The following is a 20678-nucleotide window of genomic DNA, read 5'->3' as shown; positions in this document are numbered from 1 at the left end:
AAAAGTCCATGGCGTCCAAAAAGCGTCCCTTTAGGTCAAAAGCGGTTTTAGACCAGCTAGAGAACAGCGATAATAAATCAGAACCACTTGCAGAATTGAGTGATAATGATTCGTGGGGGAAATTCCTCATCAGACAGTGAAAACAATTTTGCGACTGAGACCAGTGATGTGCGAACTTGGCGCTATATTTCAAATTTCAGTGTTTTTGGTTTGATTATATTATTGAATTAAATGTAATATTATTATATTATTATTTTTTATGATTATTTATTAAATTATAATTTATGATTTTGTGTTTCAAATTTTATCCTACCCGGGATGTTTACTAGACTCTTGTTCAGACAGATTTCAGTGAGTTATTCCTAAATATTACAGCCTACAATAAAAAAAACTACATATTTCCATGCAAAAAAATGGTACCGCTTTCAGCACCAAAAATCTGAAATAATCATACCGCTAGGGAGGTTAAACAGTGAAAATTCTGATTGCTGTTGGTATCATAGACACGTTTCTCTCAGAGGAAAATGAAGAAATGTCTTATATTTCCCATAAAGCAGATGAAATCCACATTATGATATAAAGGCTGGAACGTACCCAAGGTCAGAGTCTGAATGCAGCTGCAGTACAGACGGGTCAGTATCCCACTGCAAGGTCCTGCTCATCGTCCAGAAAGCAGTTTAAAAAATATAAGTAGACACTATAATTCCTGAAATAACAATGTTTAATGAATATAAAGAAAATGAACACAAAATACAAAGGGGAGCATGCATATACTGATGGATGAGATGAGTCAGTGATGGTAATTCCCCGGTCTAAAAGGATTTTCTGAATATACAACGTAACAATCTACGTTAGAATAAAGGGGATGAAAAATCAACAAAAAGTTTTGCCACTAAAGACCTTTTTCCACTGTATCTAATTTATACAAGACAGTAAAACAGGACAAAAGCAGACTGACTGGCTTAAAGATGGCATTAAAAAAAGTATTTTGCTACCTTGAAACAATACCTCCCCCCACTGAATAAAATGATTTATGCAAGGTATAGGTTAGCATAAAAAGTGAGTAAATTCATGTCTAAATCTAAATTCCTAATGATTTTAAACGTTCTAGAGAATCTTTCTGTTTCCCCTTTCTGTTTTTGTGTAAGGGATCTTGTGCTGCAAATTATTTACTATGATTCTATAGCAGCAATATTTCAGTTGTAACACTTTCATGGCATTGGGAACACTTAGCCCTGGTCCACATCTATGCAGCCGCGCAGGTCGCGTTTTACGCGGGCACAAGAGCCCATTCATTTAAATGGACTGCCGTGCTCCGTGACACGCAGGGAAGAAGTCCCTGCACTTCTTCTGAAAATGCAGCCCACATGGGAACCTCGGTTCACAGTACGGTTGCGTTTTCCAGTGCGGGCGGCATGCCATTAGAACTAATGGCACCCGCCCGCGGGTCCGCATTCCTCTGTGCGGGTGGTGCGGCTGCACGGATTTTCATGCGGATCTGCAGCAGCACCACCCGCACAGATGTGAACCTAGCCTATGATTTACTAAAACTGGAGCACTCAGAATCTGGTGCTGTTGTGCATAGGAGCCAATCAACTTCTAACTTCAGCTTGCTGAATTAAGCTTTGACAATAAAACCTGGAAGCTGATTGGTTTCTATGCAGAGCTGCACCAGATTTTGCACTCTCCAGTTTTAGTAAATAACCCCCTAAAAGTGTTAAAGGATAAGTTAACCTTTCGTAACATGTTACACCCATATTCATTACTATCGGACCAGACCCCCCCCCCTTCCCCCGATCCCAATTGTGACAGCTAGCGGGGAATCTTTTCCTCACCGCTAGCTGTCACAATTTTAAAAAACACATGGCCGTGCGGGGTTCCGCCCATCAGCCACGTCACCCATTCACAGTATTCTGTGAATTGGAAAACTACAAGTCCCGATAGCCTTTTCATTGTAATTTCAGCCATACAACATGAATGGGCTCAAATCGCACTGCAAAGAATTGCACGTGATTTGAACAGGAATGCAATGCGATTCCTTTTTGAATCACATGCAGTTCCACGCATCAGTGTGAACCTAGGCTGAAGGTATGGCTAGAGTTCACACTTATTAAAATTATTTATTTTTAAAATAATAAGGTTTTTAAAGGATCATATTATCAGTATGGAAATAAGCAGCATATTTATTTTAAAACTGACTTTCCTTATTCAACATAGAAAGGTTTGTTGTATGTTTTTTTATTCTGCTGATGTAGTAACTTTTGCTATAGAATATTCACACACTTTGCAAAACACACAAACGCTTTCTTACCCCATAAGGCCACTTTGAATATTCCTAAGAATAAGAAATAAGAATGGTTTATTATTAATCCAAAATTAATAAAACTCAAATAAAACACAGATCTTCTGCCTTCTAAGGCCAGAGAAACTATTTCAAACAATGGCTGGTAAAATGGATGCCTCATCTAGAGTCAAAACTGGGCCAAAACCAAAAATTAATTCTATTACTGATTCACCTCATAAAAAAGAATCCAATGCTGAGAAAAATATGGAGGCTGTCATTGCCAAGATCTTCCTGATTATGCTAGTTGACTGGTTGTCATATTGATCCTCTGATCCTAATACTTTCTGTGTCACCGATTTGGAACATGCATGCAGCAAGCTAAAGTGTATGTGAAAACCAACAATAAACCTCTAAAATTTGCTCCCTTTTGTTATCTTACATATATTCTTGAAAGTGTTCTTTATATTGATGCGATAAGTGATACAAAATGTACCCTGTTGATCCTGCTGAAAATATTTTGAGTTGATACATTTCTATGCTGTCTGCCTGCGTGACTGTTATCAGTTTAATTGTTCTCTGAGGACATAGGCATGCACATGGGGTGTGTCGGATGTACCTGAACACCCCCTATTCACCCCGTGCACCAATGGCGTAATATCTATGGGTGCAATGTGTGCAGAGGAGGGGCCCACTGTGCCCTCACACATTGCACACCATGGGGAGATGATAGTTCTCTGTCTTGGGAAGGAGGCTGAGGGGGCTGCTGGAGAAGGAGCCCAGTGGGAGATGAACCCAACAGCTGCCCACCAGCTATGCTATGGAACCATTGGGTGCTACTGAAGCACTAGCAAGTTACTTGACAGCTGTCATCTGACATGGAGCATCTGATCCTCTCCTCCTGCTGCTCCCATGGCACCCAATCTCCCCCACATCACAAGCGCTAGAACTGCAGCAAATATTTATGTAGCGCTAGAGATGTGCTGGGGGGGTGAAGGAGTGGCAGGGGTAGAGTTTCAGATGACAATTGTCAAGTAATTAGCAGGAGCTTCAGTATTATTGATGCTGGGCAGCTGTGGGGTTCGGCTCCTACTGGGTCCTTTCTCCAGCAGGCATCACAGCCCTCTGCTCCTCATCACCAAATCCTCATCCCAGAGCTGGAGCCACAGTCTATTCACCTCTTCTCTCTTTGGGGTGCACACCTGTGACACCTCTGACCAACTGATCCAAATGGGACAGGGGCTTTTCGAAAGAACTGCAGGCTGGCCTACTGACTATGAGCCCTGGCTCTATTCTTTGGGAAGTGTGCGCCTGAAGGACCTTTGGAGTAGTTTTACCTCAGATTTACAGTAAGTTCATCTCTCCCTGAGCACACAGTGAGAACTGGAGGACCTAGATACAGATTTGGGGCCTCTGTGTTTTGTTGGGGTATAGAATCAACAGCCCAAACCAACATTTACTGTTTCAACCCCCTCTGAGACTCAAAGCAGAAGATTATAATTGGCTCAAAACAACCTGATGCTGGGGTCTCCTGCTGTTATTTGTAATCTGTTTATTAAGGTGTTATGTGTTTACTTTTATAATGTGTACCTGTTGTGGCAGTGCGGTGTCCTGCCACGGTCAAACTCAAGTTGAAAACCCTGGATTCTCAACCAGGCAGGTTGAGGGGCTCCAGAGAGTTAATTTATTGCAGAGGAAACTGGCTTTTCAGTTTCCTCACTTGTTCATTAAGTTTGTTTTGGGATCTGGAGCCTGGAGATTTCAAAGAGATCTGGGAGGGATGAAATCTCCAGTCCGGGGTCCATGTTTTGAGAACCCCCAGCACACTGATGGCACAGGTGTGTGCGGGCCTTTTTATAGAGGCCTAGCCATGGTTCTGGGCTCCACCCCGGCAGCTAGGAGTCAGCAGGGCTCCACCCCGGCAGCTAGGAGTCAGCAGGGCTCCACCCCGGCAAACGGAGTCAGGAGGGCTCCACAACGGCAGGCAGGAGGTCTCTGCCTTGGAGTCAGGTGGAAGCCAGACTAGCTGTGTGCTAGTGCCATACTTTGGGAAGAGTCTGCAGGAGGCAGACTTAAAACTGCGTACAAGCCAGGAGGCTGAATCTTATTTGAATTTGTGTGATGGTGGATACCCCTGCGTGGGAAATCTTTATGTTATTGAACTGTCATTTAAATAAAAGTGGGCAAACAGGCCCTTAAAAAATAAGCGAGTTGCCGTGTGTGTTGAAGAAGAAGCTCTACCACTTGAAGCAAGTTCCCACATATGGTGGAGGATGCGGGCAGAACTAGAGATCCCAGCAAGGAAGTAAGTTCATGTGTTGAACTGTGTTTGGTGCATGACTCTGCACTATCTGTGTGTGCAGGTGAGGAGATCCTGCAAGAGAAAAGGAACTTGCCTTAAAGAGACAGTGCTCCATTGTGTACCTGGACTGTGCAAAAGTGTTGTGGAGTGACTGCAAAGATGGGGCGGTCAAAACTCAAAAAAGAAGCAAGCTTTTCTGAAATGAGAGACAGAGCCCTGTGGCTGGAGGGGTTGTTACCACCAGAACAAGCCCCATACATGGCTGCACAGAGTTTGCCACAGTGGGAAGTGCATGCTGTTGTCCCTGGCAATGCTGGTGAAAGGAAACCAGTTTTCTGTGTGCAGAGTACTAAGCCTGAAAGAGGATGCAGTGTTGGAAGTTCGGCCAAGATACTGCCGCAAGAGCGCTGTTTGCGGTGCAGTGAATGGGGGCACACTGTCTCCAAGTGCCCTTTATCCCAGCTTCCAGTACAAGGTGACAGAACCAGACAAAGGTCTGGGTATGCAATTGGGAAGCCTGCTTGCAGTTCCAGGAAGGAGCAGCAGGCTGCCCAAAAGTTTCAGAAGAATGTGGTTGCCCATAGCAACACATGTGACTTCAGGCCTGCGGACCCTGTGAGAGAAGTGTCATCTACAGAGGATTGTGGCAACGCAGAGATGAGAGTTCAGCGCATCTGGAGGAACCCACAAATTTCAGCTGGGAGAGTGCCATCTCCCATAGCTACAGGAGAAAGCCTGCCAACCAGGAGAAGGGGCTACAAGGGAGATGTGGTTCCATATCCCAAGAAGGTTGTCAGTGGAACCATACCCTGCCTGGAATGTGGTCAGTTTGGGCATAGTATCTTTACCTGCCCCCGATTATGGAATACCACTGATGAGAGTGCTACTGGGCAAAAGTCTTCATCTGCAAGCCCAGATTCATGTTTAAAAATGTTGGCAGCCACCTCTAGCAACAGTGAGGAAGTACCTGTTGTGCCTACAGGGGGTGCCAAGGAGTCAGAAGTGCCTGCCACAGTATCATCCTGTAGCTGCATGGATGAACTGGCTGGCCAAAGCCAAGCAGAGGAGATGACCGAAAGGATCCAGATCCCACGCACTCAAGTGAAGGTGAAGCCTGTTACAGTGGTGGGTAAGACTGGTACTTTTGGGATAAATGTGAGAGACACTAATGCACTGATTGAGACTGACTTTGAGACTCTCTGCTATAAATTTGGGATACTCCCAGTTGGGAAACCCACTGCTGGTGAATCTAAAAGGAATGAACGTATTCATAATGATGATGGGTTAATGCAATCCACTAATGCAAAAGTTTTTGTAGTGAATGACACGCCACTAGGTCACGGTAGTGAGAGTAGGAAATTGCAACCTGCTGTGCCTAGAAAAGGAGTCTCCCATTGTGATATGGATAATGAAGATATAGGTAATGGGTCTGATACAGAGCCACTCTGTCCCTCTGTGTCTCCTTCAGCGGTTGGAGTGGTACTGCGTAGTACCTCTGATGGGATCACAGGGACGATGGACTGGGACAGATGGGCAACAAGCTTGTTAGCTTTAATGAAAGAGGCCTCAGTGGGTAACAATGGGGTGGACATGGTTTCTGCTGTGTTGAATAGAGGGACTGTGGAGCAGCTATTAGTCCAGGGCGCTCCTGTTGCTGCCAAAATTAACCCACCGCCTGTAAAAGGCACCATTGAGGATAAACGCTCAGCAGAGGTTTTGCCCACAGCCCATAAAGGAGTTAATGGTGTTGTATACCAAACTGATATCCATAGAGAAGATGTGGAAGAGCTCATTGACACTGAGCCTCAGAGTATTTGGGTGAATCCCACACCTGGTTACGCTCTGGGAGAGCCCCAGGTTATTGTATTGGGTGCCTCCATAAGAGAGGAAGCCTCTTTAAGAAGCACCACCTCTGAGGCATCAGTAAATGAGTGTCTCCATGTCTCCAGGAAGGTCTTATGTGTGGAATCGGGCTGTCTTTTTATAACAGACCTGCTGAAGGAAATGTTAGCCTTCTGGAGTGTACAGCCAGTGTATACCTTGCTGTCTCTTCCATGTTCGGGAGAGCTGGTACAGTGGAGTCCCGCTAATCGGAGCTTGGTATTACAGGCTATACAAAACAAAGATGGTCAATATAGGAATTCTGTTATACCATCCTTGTTGGTAATGGTGAAAATTGTCTTTCAGTGCATGGCTGGGTTGCTTCATAGCAGTAATCTGTATGAGAGGCACACCAGAGTACTGCTGGACAGGACAGAGGTTTGGGCAGAAGTGCCAGAAGATACATGTATATGTGATGTGGTTGGGGTCATCTACCCAAATGCAGAATTATGTAAGGATGGTTTGGCATCAGGACAGTTGCTGGCAGAGTCTTTTGTGACAGCGAAGTCAATAGGTAGTGATGTTTCCATGGGAGACACCCACTCTGCTGTGTGTGATTCCTCTCCAGAAACTGCCCTGCCAATTACTAGTGAAATGAGCTCTGACAAGACTATTTTTGATAATGATAAAAAGGGAAATGTATTGATGAATTTGGATTGTCTGATTGCTGTGGGTGATAACAAAAAGAATAGTAGACCTGGTGGTCAGGTTGACATGGTAGCTGGTCGTCCTGAAAGAGGTAATGAGTGCTTAACAGACACAAGGGAGGTTAAGAGTCTAGGAATAGGCCCCCTACAGGATCGGGAAGGTAATTTTGGGAAAGATTTCCAAAGGTCCAGGAAACTCCCAAGTTTTAAGGATGAAAGGTCTAAGGGAACTGGCCCAAAGCTTAACAAGGGGATGTTAAAACTGTTTGATTCCCAAATAAAAGAGCCCACCTCTATTACTAAAGGGTTTAAAAATATAACCCCATCAAAATTAAATAAAGCAAAAAGAGATGGTCTAGAGGAATTTGAGGGAGCATGTTGTAATGTTACAGGTACCAGGCATTTAAAGCTTAGGAGTCAACCCCGGGTTACAAAGGGTACTGAGATTTGTAAACCCCCTAGTGGTAAAAGGACTAGCATAGTCTTAAGGAAACTGGAAAGACCGCGCTTTTGGAAGCACACTCGTAAAAAGGCACGGGGAAGTAGTAGAGCCCAAGTAAGGGGAGACAGGGGAAGTCACCTCTTGGGGCAGGGAGTAGTGTCTCCCTTTGATGAAAACGAAGTCAGCCAGGATTGGACCTTTACAGGTGATAGTCGGCACAGAAGGGCTAAAGCAAGGGTTTTAGGTTTGTGTGTTTCGCCCCCTACGGGGTCAAAACAAAGGGGGGGGATATGTGGCAGTGCGGTGTCCTGCCACGGTCAAACTCAAGTTGAAAACCCTGGATTCTCAACCAGGCAGGTTGAGGGGCTCCAGAGAGTTAATTTATTGCAGAGGAAACTGGCTTTTCAGTTTCCTCACTTGTTCATTAAGTTTGTTTTGGGATCTGGAGCCTGGAGATTTCAAAGAGATCTGGGAGGGATGAAATCTCCAGTCCGGGGTCCATGTTTTGAGAACCCCCAGCACACTGATGGCACAGGTGTGTGCGGGCCTTTTTATAGAGGCCTAGCCATGGTTCTGGGCTCCACCCCGGCAGCTAGGAGTCAGCAGGGCTCCACCCCGGCAGCTAGGAGTCAGCAGGGCTCCACCCCGGCAAACGGAGTCAGGAGGGCTCCACAACGGCAGGCAGGAGGTCTCTGCCTTGGAGTCAGGTGGAAGCCAGACTAGCTGTGTGCTAGTGCCATACTTTGGGAAGAGTCTGCAGGAGGCAGACTTAAAACTGCGTACAAGCCAGGAGGCTGAATCTTATTTGAATTTGTGTGATGGTGGATACCCCTGCGTGGGAAATCTTTATGTTATTGAACTGTCATTTAAATAAAAGTGGGCAAACAGGCCCTTAAAAAATAAGCGAGTTGCCGTGTGTGTTGAAGAAGAAGCTCTACCACTTGAAGCGAGTTCCCACACTGTGTTTGCCTATCCTGCCTAGGTGTGGAGTGTCGTTCTCCCAGTGTATAATTTCCCCATTGTGTGCCTCTTATGTGTGAATTCCCTATGTTATTTGAGTAACTTAATGTTTCTGTCTGGATGTGATTAGTCTTGTGTCAACTTTACCTCCTTACCTAACCATTGTGGGATGTTTACCCAATGAAATGGTTGTTTTTATTGTTCATGTGGGAACGGCCCCTTTTTTTGAAGTGTAAAAAAACCTGTATTTCTGTTTAATAAAAGTAATTTTCCCTTGGTTTTACTTCAACATATTGTCTGTGTATGATGCTTGGGGTAAAGGGTTGATATTAGCTACTGGTCTGCTGGAAGGATTTGGAAGGCAGGAGGCACCCCCAGGCGGGGTGCCAGAAGGTCTATCACAACACCCTAATGCAATAGGCTGTGCACACCTATGTCTGTGCACTACAGATGTTAGTTATACTGTACGTGTGTTGTGACCAAAGAGGAAAAGGGTGGGGTTTTATCTTATTTCTGTTGTTCTGATACAGAAGGGCATGCCAGTGTTTTTGTAAGGAAAAAAAAAAGCTAGAAAAAATGAAAACCACGCCTCCTTACAGTATACAATTGTTTATGCAAGGTTAGGATGGCAGAGAAATTGCATGAATTCATATCTAAAGTCATATTGATTTTAACCTTCTATACCAAGGCCATGTAAATATACACAAATCTTTAACAGATTTTCACCCATACTGTACCACTGTTCAAAGCCCTCTATATAAGCCATGATTTCCATACACTGCACTGATAATTGTCAAAAAAGCCTGAAACAGCTGTATGCAGTTTGGAATAAATATATCTACTGTACTGTATACTTGGCTGGATCTGTACTATAAAAAAGGTGTTTCTGAACATGAAAAATAATTATTCGCCGCACCTGAGCCCAGTATGCTTGTTACCAATCTTGGCTAGCTGGTTGCTAAAACCAGGAAGGGTCTTGTTCTCACTCCAAGCTATCCAAAGGTCCAAAAGAAAGAAGCCAGTGAAAGCCATCATAAGAGCATTTTGAACCACATCCAATTCGCATGACATGTGAAATAACATTGGATTCTATTGTGCCTGGTGCGGTGCAGCCGGAGTGCGAATTGAAAAAGAGTCCTGTCAGTTTTCTGAGCAGTGCGGTCTGGCTCAGGTGCGAATTCAGGCTCATTGACTTATATGGGAACTTTTCTGAATCGCACATGTCATCAGTTGGGAACAGGATAAAATCCTGACCTGAACCTGATCTAAACCTGACCTGAATCAAAAAACAACTACTTTGTCAATTAGCTGTGAAAACAGAGCTGCAATTTGCACTGCACGTGTGTGAATCCACATTAAGTTCTTTCAAGCGCAAAACTTTATAGTAGCAGAGCAACTACTCAAAGCCCAGCCTAGGACCTCCTCCTCTGCCCCAGTTTTGGTTTAAAAACCTGCATCAGAGGAGCAGGTCCCAGGATGGGCTTTGTGTTGCTTTTCTGTTACAATAAAGTTTCACGTTCAAAGAATTGGCTTCTTTCTCTTGGTTTAGAAAGTGCATCTGACTGTTGAGACATAAAGGACTGATAGGCATAGTTTTTGCCCACTGTCCCGAACTGAGATATAATCCTTAATTGTTTGGGATATGTGATGGAATTAGACACGTAAATACCTTCTGTAGTAAGAAGGCTTTATTGTGCTGTTGCATATTCCAGCAATCTGTTGGGAATTACCACTATTACGATACTGGCTACAGCAATGTATGAGAGATATATCCACATGCAAAAATAAAAATGATGCAGTGCATGAAATGTTTGGTGTGAGCAGTGGCGGACTGACCATTTGGAAACTCGGGCACTGCCCAAGGGCCCGGGGTCAGTAGGGGGCCCCATGAGATGCCACTGGTACCTTTTTCATAGGCTTTTTTGAGTTTGGGCAAGGACACAACGGCCCCATGATCCCCTATTGCCCGGGGACCCCATGGGTTGTCAGTCCGCCCCTGGGTGTGAGGCATGTAAACCAAGTGCTGGGCTCAGTATGACCTTTGCTAAGGCTTACTATGAACGATGACTAAATGTTTTATATAAATTATAAACATCATGATAGCCACATGAATAGGGCTGAGATACACATCTTACCGTCCCATTATTGCACCATCAACAGAGTCCTGGCTCCCGGCCTCGCTGGGCGTGCTCACTGATTTGGATGAAGGAGATATTGGGGTTGGAACTAAGTAATAAAGAAAAACAAAGCCAATATTCTTTTCAACTCCAATAAATCAAATATTTGCAATGCTATTGTCTATACCATACTTTTACTAGACTTCTATTATTTAAAGCAGATCAAAACCCTAACTTAAACTGTAAGACAATTAGTTTGCTGTGTTTCATGCACAATTGCAATGGGGTTTTTCTTTCACTTTTTCACTTTCTTTATCCTAATTTACATATCAGTGCAGCTGAGCTGCTGATCTCTTCCAGTCTCTTTCAGCCATTTCCTATCTATATGTAGTCTCTCCAGTAGCTGCACACCATGGACTATGCCTGACCAATGTGTCCTGGCCCAACAGTTCTCAGCCAGGGTGACCAGGGTGGTATGTGACAGGGTGACAATGCAGGAGCACAGTAAAAAATAACCCATAACAGGAGGTGTCTGAACAAGGATCTTCATGGCAGGATCACCATCAGGGGTGTCTTTACCACAAGGCATTTGCCTAGGGCATCATTTTTTCAGGGGGCAGCGGCATTTTTCAGGTGGGCAGAGGCATTTTTCAGGGGGGAAGCACCGCCCCCCGATTGAAGGGATGGAAGAAAGGACACACGCATCATGGGGACCAGGTGAGATCTGAGAGAGGCTGCGGGCTGCTTGATGGTGTATGCAGAGCCTGATTCTTGTTCCTGGGGATGTCCAGAGCTGTGAAGGTGTGTGTCTTCTCTCTCACCGGGGTGGGGGGGTTGTCAGTGTATGGGGGGTGGTGGTAGTGGAAAGGTCTCTCGGGTGGGATGGGGTGTTGTTGGTCAATGTTAGGTTAATGTCAGGGGTGTTTGTGAGTGTCAGGATCTCTCCATGGGGGATGGGGGATGGGAGGGTGATTTTTGTGTTGCCTAGGGCAGCAAGAAACCTAAATACACCACTGATCACCATCATAAAGAAAAAAGTTAACATTTGCAAAACATGTTAATGCTTATATAAGATTTTAGTGATTAGATTTAAATCTACTTTAACCACTTGCTGACCAACATACTGTACATATAAAAACAATCTGTCAGTAAGTGGTTATTACAACACCATGGCTGCAGCTACATCCATGATCACAGTACAGTTTTTTTCGGTAGGTGATTGGCTGCTTTGTAAAAGTGAAATCTGTTCCCCCATCTCCTCTGTGACGAATGATCCTGGATGTAATGATGATTTTATCACTTCTGGTTTCAGAGCTGGCATTTGCTGGCTGTTACTGCCAGGGAAGGAGCTAACCAAGCACAATCTGTGCTTGATTAGTTGCTTTGGAGGGCAGGGAAGACACTGGAGGTCTAATAGATCCCTGATGTTTCCATAAAGAGACTGTCACCCAAAAGCTATCACACAGAAGGCTAAAAAAATATAGCAATACAGTTACATAGAAAAAGTGTAAAAAATTTATTTGAATAAAAAAGAATTAAAAACAATGTAAAAGCACCCCCATCTGTCCTTGCATGCATGCAAAAGCAAATGCATGCTTAATCTGGAACACATACAGGGGTTAGACAAAAAAATGGAAACACTACATGATTTTCAGGTGTGAAAGTGATGACGTTTTGCGTTGAAAGTGATGTAACATTCTTTTGCTTCCACTGTGTGATGAGACACCTAGCTAGTAGGTGGGAAGCCTCACTTTCGTCATTCACTGCATATGCTGATAGTAATCTGGAGTCATGTCAGAGCTTACTGAACTTCAAAGAGGGCAAACTGTTGGTGCCGCTTAGCTGGTGCCTCTGTGACTGAAGTTGCCAATTTATTTGCCATGTCGCGAGGTACAGTATCAAAGGTTATACCGGCGTGTACAGTTTCTGGGAAAAGTCATCTGTAAGCATAAGCACGGTTCACATGGTCAACTGACTGAAAGAGATAAAAGGACATTTCGCAGGATTGTGAATATGAAAGCAACTGCTGCAAATGTGACTGCAGTGCTCAATCCCAGTCTTCACGGGAAACGTTATACGCTGCCATAACCTTTGATACTGTACCTCGCGACATGGAAAATAAATTGGCAACTTCAGCCACAGAGGCACAAGCTAAGAGGGCACCCACAATTTGCCCCCTTTGAGGCTATGACATGACTCAGTATCACTAGCAGCGCACGCAGTGAATGACAAAAGTGAGGCTTCCCGCCTGTTAGCTATGTGTCCCATCACACAGCGGAAGCAAAAGAATGGTATAGCACTTCCACTTTCAACATGAAACATGTCCATACTTTCAGACCTGCTTTGAGACTCTGGGAAGAGTGCAGGTCACAGACAGCTCAGAGATCCTATGGGACTCTACTTTGTGAAAGTCCAGCCAAATGTGATGCACTACAGCCAGCAGTTGGGCAATACAGCTAGGAGCTGTGCAGTGCAGCTAAAAGTTGCGAAAAACTTCCAGCAGTTGTGCAGAGCAGTGAGAAGTTATGCAGTCCTCAAGTTGCTCAAGTTCTTGCGGTTCTGCTGTATTCCAATGATCCCCATCCCTATCTAAGTTCATCGTTCACCAATTAAAAAAAAAAACCCTAGACTGATGTTTTGAGCCAGAGGAAGAATGCTGAAAATGCTGTGTGCCTGACTGTGTGCGCTCTAAGGGGGAAATACAACTTAATATGACCAACTGCTCTTTCAGGGGTGCGCTACTCAAACATGTCCACTGACCATGTTAACTTGCTGGTAGGTGTCCAGGGACCTGTACAAATACAGATCACCTTCCTGATTTTATCACCTAGCCACCTCACACGTCAGTAAGCCCCAGGGGCGGACTGACCATTTGGAAACTCGGGCACTGCCCGAGGGCCCGGGGTCAGTAGGGGGCCCCATGAGATGCCCCTGGTACCTTTTTCATAGGCTTTTTTTTAGTTTGGGCAAGGACACAGGGGCCCCATGATCCCCTATTGCCCGGGGGGCCCCACGAGTTGTCAGTCCGCCCTTGGTAAGGCCTTACTTAGATTTACCATATCTATGAAATCTAAGGGCCTACCTGATTTAAATAATTAATATCCAATCAGAAAAGTCCTTGCACTATATAGTTGTGCAAGGCAGGCCTGGATTTGGTAGAAAGCTGTGAACAATCAGACATTTTACAAGAAATTTAATCACACATCTCTGAATACCTAGAGGTGGCTCTGGGGAGATCCCAATACTCTGCAGTAGAGCTTCTGTTTCACGCCTCTTGCGGTCTAGATCAGAATCTTCATGGATTGGCTCTGTTTTTTGCTGTTGTTCTGCCTGTGTAAAATAATGTGTTATAGATTCACTAAAGATCTTGGGGACAATATAAAGACACAAGGCTTATGCAGGCCATAGATGGGTTGAAAATCGGCCGATTTTTCGGCCAAAAATAAAATCGGCCGATTTTCGGATCGTTAGTGGGCTAAATGTTCGGCCGTTTTTCGGTATTTTGGCAGATTTTTTTATCGGTAAAGTTGGAAAAAAATCGTCCGATTTTGCCGATCGGCCGATTTTCGCGGCAATGATGGGCAAATCGGCCGATCTTTTACCGATAAAAAAATCTGCGCATGAGCAGTGACCTGCAAGAGGAAGACAAAAAAAAGAAGAAAAAAGAAGAAGAGGATGAAGAAGAAGAAGAGGATGAAGAAGGAGAAGAAGAAGAAGAAGAGGATGAAGAAGAAGAAGAGAAAGATGAAGAAGAGGATGAAGAAGATGAAGAAGAGGATGAAGAAGAAGAGGAAGAGGAAGAGGATGAAGAAGAAGAGGAAGAAGAAGAAGAGGATGAAGAGGAAGAAGAAGAAGAGGATGAAAAAGAAGAAGAGGATGAAGAAGAAGAAGAAGAGGATGAAGAAGAAGAAAAAGAGGATGAAGAAGAAGAGGATGAAGAAGAAGAGGAAGATGAAGAAGAGGATGAAGAAGATGATGAAGAGGATGAAGAAGAAGAAGAGGAATTCCAGTCCGGCAAAAAGTGTCCCTGCAGAGAGCTCCGCTATTTCTTTGACAGTTCCTTGACAGTTATAGCGGTTGCAACAATGTATCTATTTGTTTCTGAATAAAAACATCTGTATCCGAAATGGATACAAATAGATACATTGTTGCAACTGCTATAACGGTCAAGGAACTGTCAAAGAAATAGCGGAGCTCTCTGCAGGGACACTTTTTGCCGACTGTAGACGGGATGAAAATCGGCCGATTTTTTTACCATTACTGGTAACGTCAGCCGCTTGAACGACCGATTTTTCGTTTTTTTAAAGAAAAATTGGCCGGTTTTCTCTCCATCTATGGCCTGCATAAGTCCATTTTTTTTTTATAACTGCACAAAATACTAAAGAGGATAACAGGTAAGTGACATCACTAAACGATCAAAATAAAAAGTTACCTATCCACAATATACTATACACCCACAAGTATGGGAATACCTCCCTAAATGAGTTTCCAGTGAAGGGTACTGTTAATGCTACAGTATATAAAAACAATACAGATAATTGTGTGCCTCTGACCTTGTGACAACAGCTTAGTGAAGGCCCTTTTCTGTTTCAGCATGGCTGTGCCCGTGTACAAAGCCAGCTCTGTAAAGACACGGTTTGATGAGTTTGGTGTGGAGGAACTCGAGTTGTCTGCACAGAACCCACACCTTAACATTACTGAACATTCTTGTTATGAACAGGAATATGCATTGTGAGCCAGGTCTTCTTTTCTAACATCAGTACCTGACCTCACAATTGCTGTTTTGGCTGAAAATTACATATTTTCACAGATGCACTCCAAAATCTTGTAGAAACCCTACGAAAAAGTGTGAAAGCTGTTACAACTGCAAAGGAGAAGCCACCCCCATATTAATGGAAATGGTTTTGGAATGGGGTATTTATCAAGTTCATATTAGTTTTGATGGCTGATTAGTTTTTGGGTACCCCTAATCTCTGCAAAGCCAGGCAAGATGCATTTTCCACGCTTTCATCCGCAGTCAGTAAACAGTCCATGAGCTTGCTTTTTGTTGTTTTTTTTAGGGGTTAATAACTTGGATGGGGTCTAGGAGTATATGGGATGCCCAATGGAACTGAAACAACTTGGGAGGACAAATTCCTAAGCACAAAAAGAACAAAAATCCAGCAAACTCATGATCTTGCCACCATGCCAGGCCTCCTGCCTGGGAATTGACCAGATTCCCCTAAGTATGCAAATTATCCCCTCCTTACCCTCCCATTCCCACCACCTACTGGCTTCCAGAAACTTCTCCAAGTTTCTAGAGCAGAGGGAGGTATCCAAGAACTGACCTGCAGAGCTCTCCAGCCTTAACCTGAAGTAACCTCACTGACTCACTCCCAGGCTGACTCATACCCAGGCTTCTAGCATGCTTCTCACTATTAACCACTTGCCTACCAGGCACTTATACCCCCTTCCTTACCAGGCCAATTTTCAGCTTTCAGCGCTGCCGCACTTTGATTGACAATTGCGCGGTCATGCAACATTGTACCCATATGAAATTTTGATCATTTTTTTCTCACAAATAGAGCTTTCTTTTGGTGGTATTTAATCGCCACTGGGCGCTTTACTTTTTGCGCTATAAAAAAAAAATGCAAAAAATTTGAAAAAAAAAAAAAAAGTTTCTTTGTTTCTATTATAAAATTTTTCAAACAGGTATTTTTTCTCCTTCACTGATGTGCGTTGATGAGGCAGCACTGATGGGCACTGATAGGCGGCACTGATGGGCACTGATAGGCAGCACTAAAGGGCACTGATAGGCAGCACTAATGAGGTGGCACGGATAGGCGGCACTGATAGACAGCACTAATGAGGTGTTAAGGATAGGCGGCACTAATATGCAGCACTGATAGGTGACACTGATGATGGGTACTGATAGACGGCACTGACTGGCATCACTGCTGGGCACTGACTGGCGGCACTGACTGGCACAACCACTGGGCACTGACTGGTGGCACTGACTGGCAGCACTGCTGGGCTGCACTGGTGGGTGGCACTGGTGGGCAGCACTGGTGGGCACAGGTGGGTGGCACTGCTGGGCACAGGTAGGTGGCACTTCTGGGCACAGGTGTGTGACACTGCAGAGTGGCACAGGTGGGTGCACTGCTGGGCAGTGGGTGATCTGCTGGGCACAGGTGGGCGGAGCTAGTGGGTGCACTGCTGGGCACAGGTGGGCGGAACTTGCGGGTGGCACTGCTGGGCACCGATTATCAGGGCACTGATCATCAGTGCCCTGATGATCGGTGCCGATCCCCGCTCTGACAACTGTCGGTTCTCGGCAGTACTTTCCTCACGATCTGACAGCGTGAGGAAAGTGCAGCCGAGAACCGACACTTGCATTTCCCTTTGATCAGCGTGTCATTGGACACCGCTGATCAAGTGGTAAAAGGCCGCTGTGATTGGCCTTTTACCACATCACGTGATCAGCTGTGTCCGTAGGACACAGCGATCACAGAGATCGCCGGGTGCGCGCCCCCTGGGGCGCGCAGGAGAGCGCGTTCTGGGAGGACGTCATATGACGTCCACTCAGAACTGGCCGGCCGCAGTTTAGCCGTCATTCGGCTATCTGCGGTCGGCAGGTAGTTAAAGAAAAAAACCTTACACTAAAGGGTATTACAGGTGGATGAGGAATTTTTCATCTGGGGTCAGATGCTCCTTGCAAAAACTGTATGCTGACTCTTCAGAAGATAAGAGCCACTCCTGAAGGAGTAGATAGCCTAGGATCACTCCTTCAGGAGTGGCTCTTATCTTCTGAAGAGTCAGCATACAGTTTTTGCAAGGCTATCTACTCCTTCAGGTGTGGCTCTTATCTTCTGAAGAGTCAGCATACAGTTTTTGCAAGGAGCATCTGACCCCAGATGAAAAATTCCTCATCCACCTGGCTGTCTTGAGAGTAACCCAGGGCAAGGGATTCCAAGTAATGGGATACCAGGGAGAACTAGTTGGGTATTGCACCTGATCACAGCTCCATTCTTTGTGTAGAAGTACTCACACTTTCCTGTTCATGTAGCTTTAAAGGTTGAAGCTGCTTTCAAGTATTATGCTGGACTGGCTCCTTCCCTGCCGACAGGCTGTCTTTCTCCGGTAGACTGTGGAGATCCTTCTTACCAGCTTCCAGCCTGTAGGCAGACCAACTCCTCTGGGGCCCACTCCCAGGCTCCACGCCAGCAGCACTTCCTCACTTCATCTTCCACCCAACTCTTCCGCCCAGGCTCTATCGTATTTAAGGGCTGATCTTGCCACCATGCCAGGACTCCTGCCTGGGAATTGACCAGATTCCCCTAAGTATGCAAATTATCCCCTCCTTACCCTCCCATTCCCACCACCTACTGGCTTCCAGAAACTTCTCCAAGTTTCTAGAGCAGAGGGAGGTATCCAAGAACTGACCTGCAGAGCTCTCCAGCCTTAACCTGAAGTAACCTCACTCACTCACTCCCAGGCTGACTCATACCCAGGCTTCTAGCATGCTTCTCACTATTAAAGAAAAAACCTTACACTAAAGGGTATTACAGGTATTACAGGTGAGTCATTTAGTGTATTTGTTATTCAAACCTGAGCTTAAACAGAACCCCCCCCCCATGACTGGGCTTATGAAGGAGTCCTCCAGGACTTTTGCTGTTTTTATGTTTTTATGAATTTGATGGTTTTCAATGGCATAGTTCACACTTGCAGTGCAGTGCTTGCAGTTCCAGTGTGTTCCTGTTCCAGTAAAAAAAAAGTGGAACATGCAGCATTTTCCCTACAGAGAACTGTACTGGAATGATGTAAAGCGCATTAAAAATGTATCAGAACACACCTACATACATGAAAAACACACCAGACTCCAGTACAGTGAAAACAAAAAAACAGGAAAAAAGCATCAGGAACAAATAAAAAAAATGCATCAAAAATACACTGGGACGCATAAAAAACTCTCATGCCGAAATGCATCCAGAACGGATCTGGAGGATGTTTTTGTGGTGTGAAATAGCCCTTAACGTACGAGTTTGAAGCAACTAAACTCAGTTCACTGACCTCCTTCTTTTTCCGCTCCTCCTCTTTACGTTTCTTCTCTTCCCGTATTTGTGCTAAACGCTGCTTCTTCCGTTCCAGTTCAGCTTTCAGGTCACTTTTATCAGACATTATGTACTCCTACATGAGATAAAATCAAGAAAGGTGATGACATCTATTTAATATCAAATAACTGACCTGAATGGTTTTTTTTATTTTTCCATTTAAAGTAGACCTAACCCCGGACAGTGTTAACAAACATGTTCATGTAATTTCAAAATACTGTATGTATTCAATCTTTTTAAATCTGCAGTTTTATATATAATCCCTGGTGAACCTGTTATGACGATTCTTGTTCAGACACTTTCTGTTATAAGGTGGCATCTGTCTCCCAGTCTCCTGTATAATCACCCTGTCATATGTACCCTTGGCAGGGGCGGACTGACCATTTGAGCACTCGGGCAGTGCCCGAGGGCCCGGGGTCAGTAGGGGGCCCCATGAAATGCCCCTGGTACCTTTTTTAAAGGCTTTTATGAGTGTGGGAAGGACACAGGGGCCCCATGATCCCCTAATTGCATTAGCAGTATTTCAGAGTTCCAGCCATTTTTGTGTTTATTAAAAGTCAGTGGCTATAAAATCTGTAGCTGCTGATTTTTAATAAACACACACTTACCTGTCCCAGGATCCAGCAATGTTCTCACCCGCGCCGTCCCTTCTCCCCTTCTCTTCTCCACGGTGCCGACATGTCAACTGCTGGAACCAGGCTGTGACAACTTGCGGCTTCACAGCCTGGTGCCCACTGCGCATGTGTAAGTCGCACTGCGCCTCCTAATTGGTCCGGCAGTCTTCTGGAACCTATGAAAGTTCCCAGGAGACTGCGGGAGGAAGGAGGGGGCTGAAATTCCGGCTCACTTCGCCGTGGTGAACTGTCAAAAACAGGTATCCGCTCTCCCTCAAAAGGTGCCAAACATGGCAGTGGAGGGGGGAGGAGGTAAATAAGCGGAGCTTCAACATTTGAGTGGAACCCCCCTTTAACGTGATGTATTTGTAAATGTTTGAAGCAGATGTCAACATTATAACTTTTTCATTATAATCGCACATTTTGTACAAGCATTTATTGTATATGTGTACCTAGTAGCACTCTGGATTCCAGCATATTTTTTTAAATCATTTGATAACATTAGTAACTTGTTTAAACAGGCAAATTATTATTATTACTATTATTATTATTAGTAGTAGTAGTAGTAGTAGTGTATATCTAGTAGTGTATATCTAAACCCTAAGTGGATGACCTATTGTTACATTTTTGAATGTAAACGTTTGGAAAATAGAATTCTGCTTCCTTTTATTTTTTCCTTTTTTTACCCCAACTGATCACCACCAACCTCTTTCAGACATTTTATGTCTACAAGCACTAGCTCCAGTGTCAGCAACACATCATTACTTGTGACTGGCTTCCCAGTAGTGATAATGGAGGTCCATGCCTGCACTTTGTGTTGGCACAGCTGTTTGTAGACTTCACCAAGGGTCAGGGGCGGACTGACAACTCATGGGGCCCCCGGGCAATAGGGGATCATGGGGCCCCTGGGTCCTTCCCACACTCAAAAAAGCCTATAAAAAAGGTACCAAGGGCATTTCATGGGGCCCCCTACTGACCCCGGGCCCTCGGGCAGTGCCTGAGTGCTCGAATGGTCAGTCCGCCCCTGCGCACAGAATTCACCAACTGTCTGCAGAGTCAGTAGCTAAAGACCTCCAAACTTCATGTGGCCTTCAGATTAGCACAACAACAGTGCGTAGAGAGCTTCATGGAATGGGTTTCCATGGCCGAGCAGCTGCATCCAAGCCTTACATCACCAAGTGCAATGCAAAGCATTAGATGCAGTGGTGTAAAGCACACTGCCACTGAACTCTAGAGCAGTGGAGACATTTTCTCTGGAGTGATGAATCACGCTTCTCTGTCTGGCAATCCGATGGACGTGTCTGTGTTTGGCAGATGCCAGGAGAACGGTACTTGCCTGACTGT

General features: G+C 44.9%; 1 protein-coding gene across 6 annotated transcripts in view; it reads right to left on the bottom strand.

Moving 5' to 3' along the window:
• The window catches only part of LOC149461194 (cytoplasmic dynein 1 intermediate chain 1), a 595554-nt gene that overhangs the window by 553807 nt on the left and 21069 nt on the right, over positions 1-20678 (bottom strand). For 4 of the 6 annotated variants that reach the window (XR_016312930.1, XR_016312931.1, XM_089678653.1 and 1 more), the window contains exons 2-6: positions 18680-18796; positions 13846-13960; positions 10649-10739; positions 2312-2335; positions 595-654 (exon numbers count right to left, since the gene is read on the bottom strand). Coding sequence is in view for 4 of the 6 variants with exons in the window: in XM_089678653.1 (XP_089534779.1) it covers positions 595-654; positions 2312-2335; positions 10649-10739; positions 13846-13960; positions 18680-18796 (407 nt within the window). In the remaining 2 variants the exon portion in view is untranslated. The remainder of the gene's footprint in view (positions 1-594; positions 655-2311; positions 2336-10648; positions 10740-13845; positions 13961-18679; positions 18797-20678) is intronic. The other 2 variants (XM_089678655.1, XM_089678656.1) reach the window with 1 other exon arrangement.

This window comes from Staurois parvus, unplaced genomic scaffold, assembly GCF_062004578.1.
Source record: "Staurois parvus isolate SC_StPar_1 unplaced genomic scaffold, SC_StPar_1.0 ptg000208l, whole genome shotgun sequence".
NCBI classification, from domain to species: Eukaryota; Metazoa; Chordata; class Amphibia; order Anura; family Ranidae; genus Staurois; species Staurois parvus.
The sequence above is the reverse complement of the archived record's forward strand: the minus strand, read 5'-3'. Positions and strand labels throughout refer to the sequence as shown.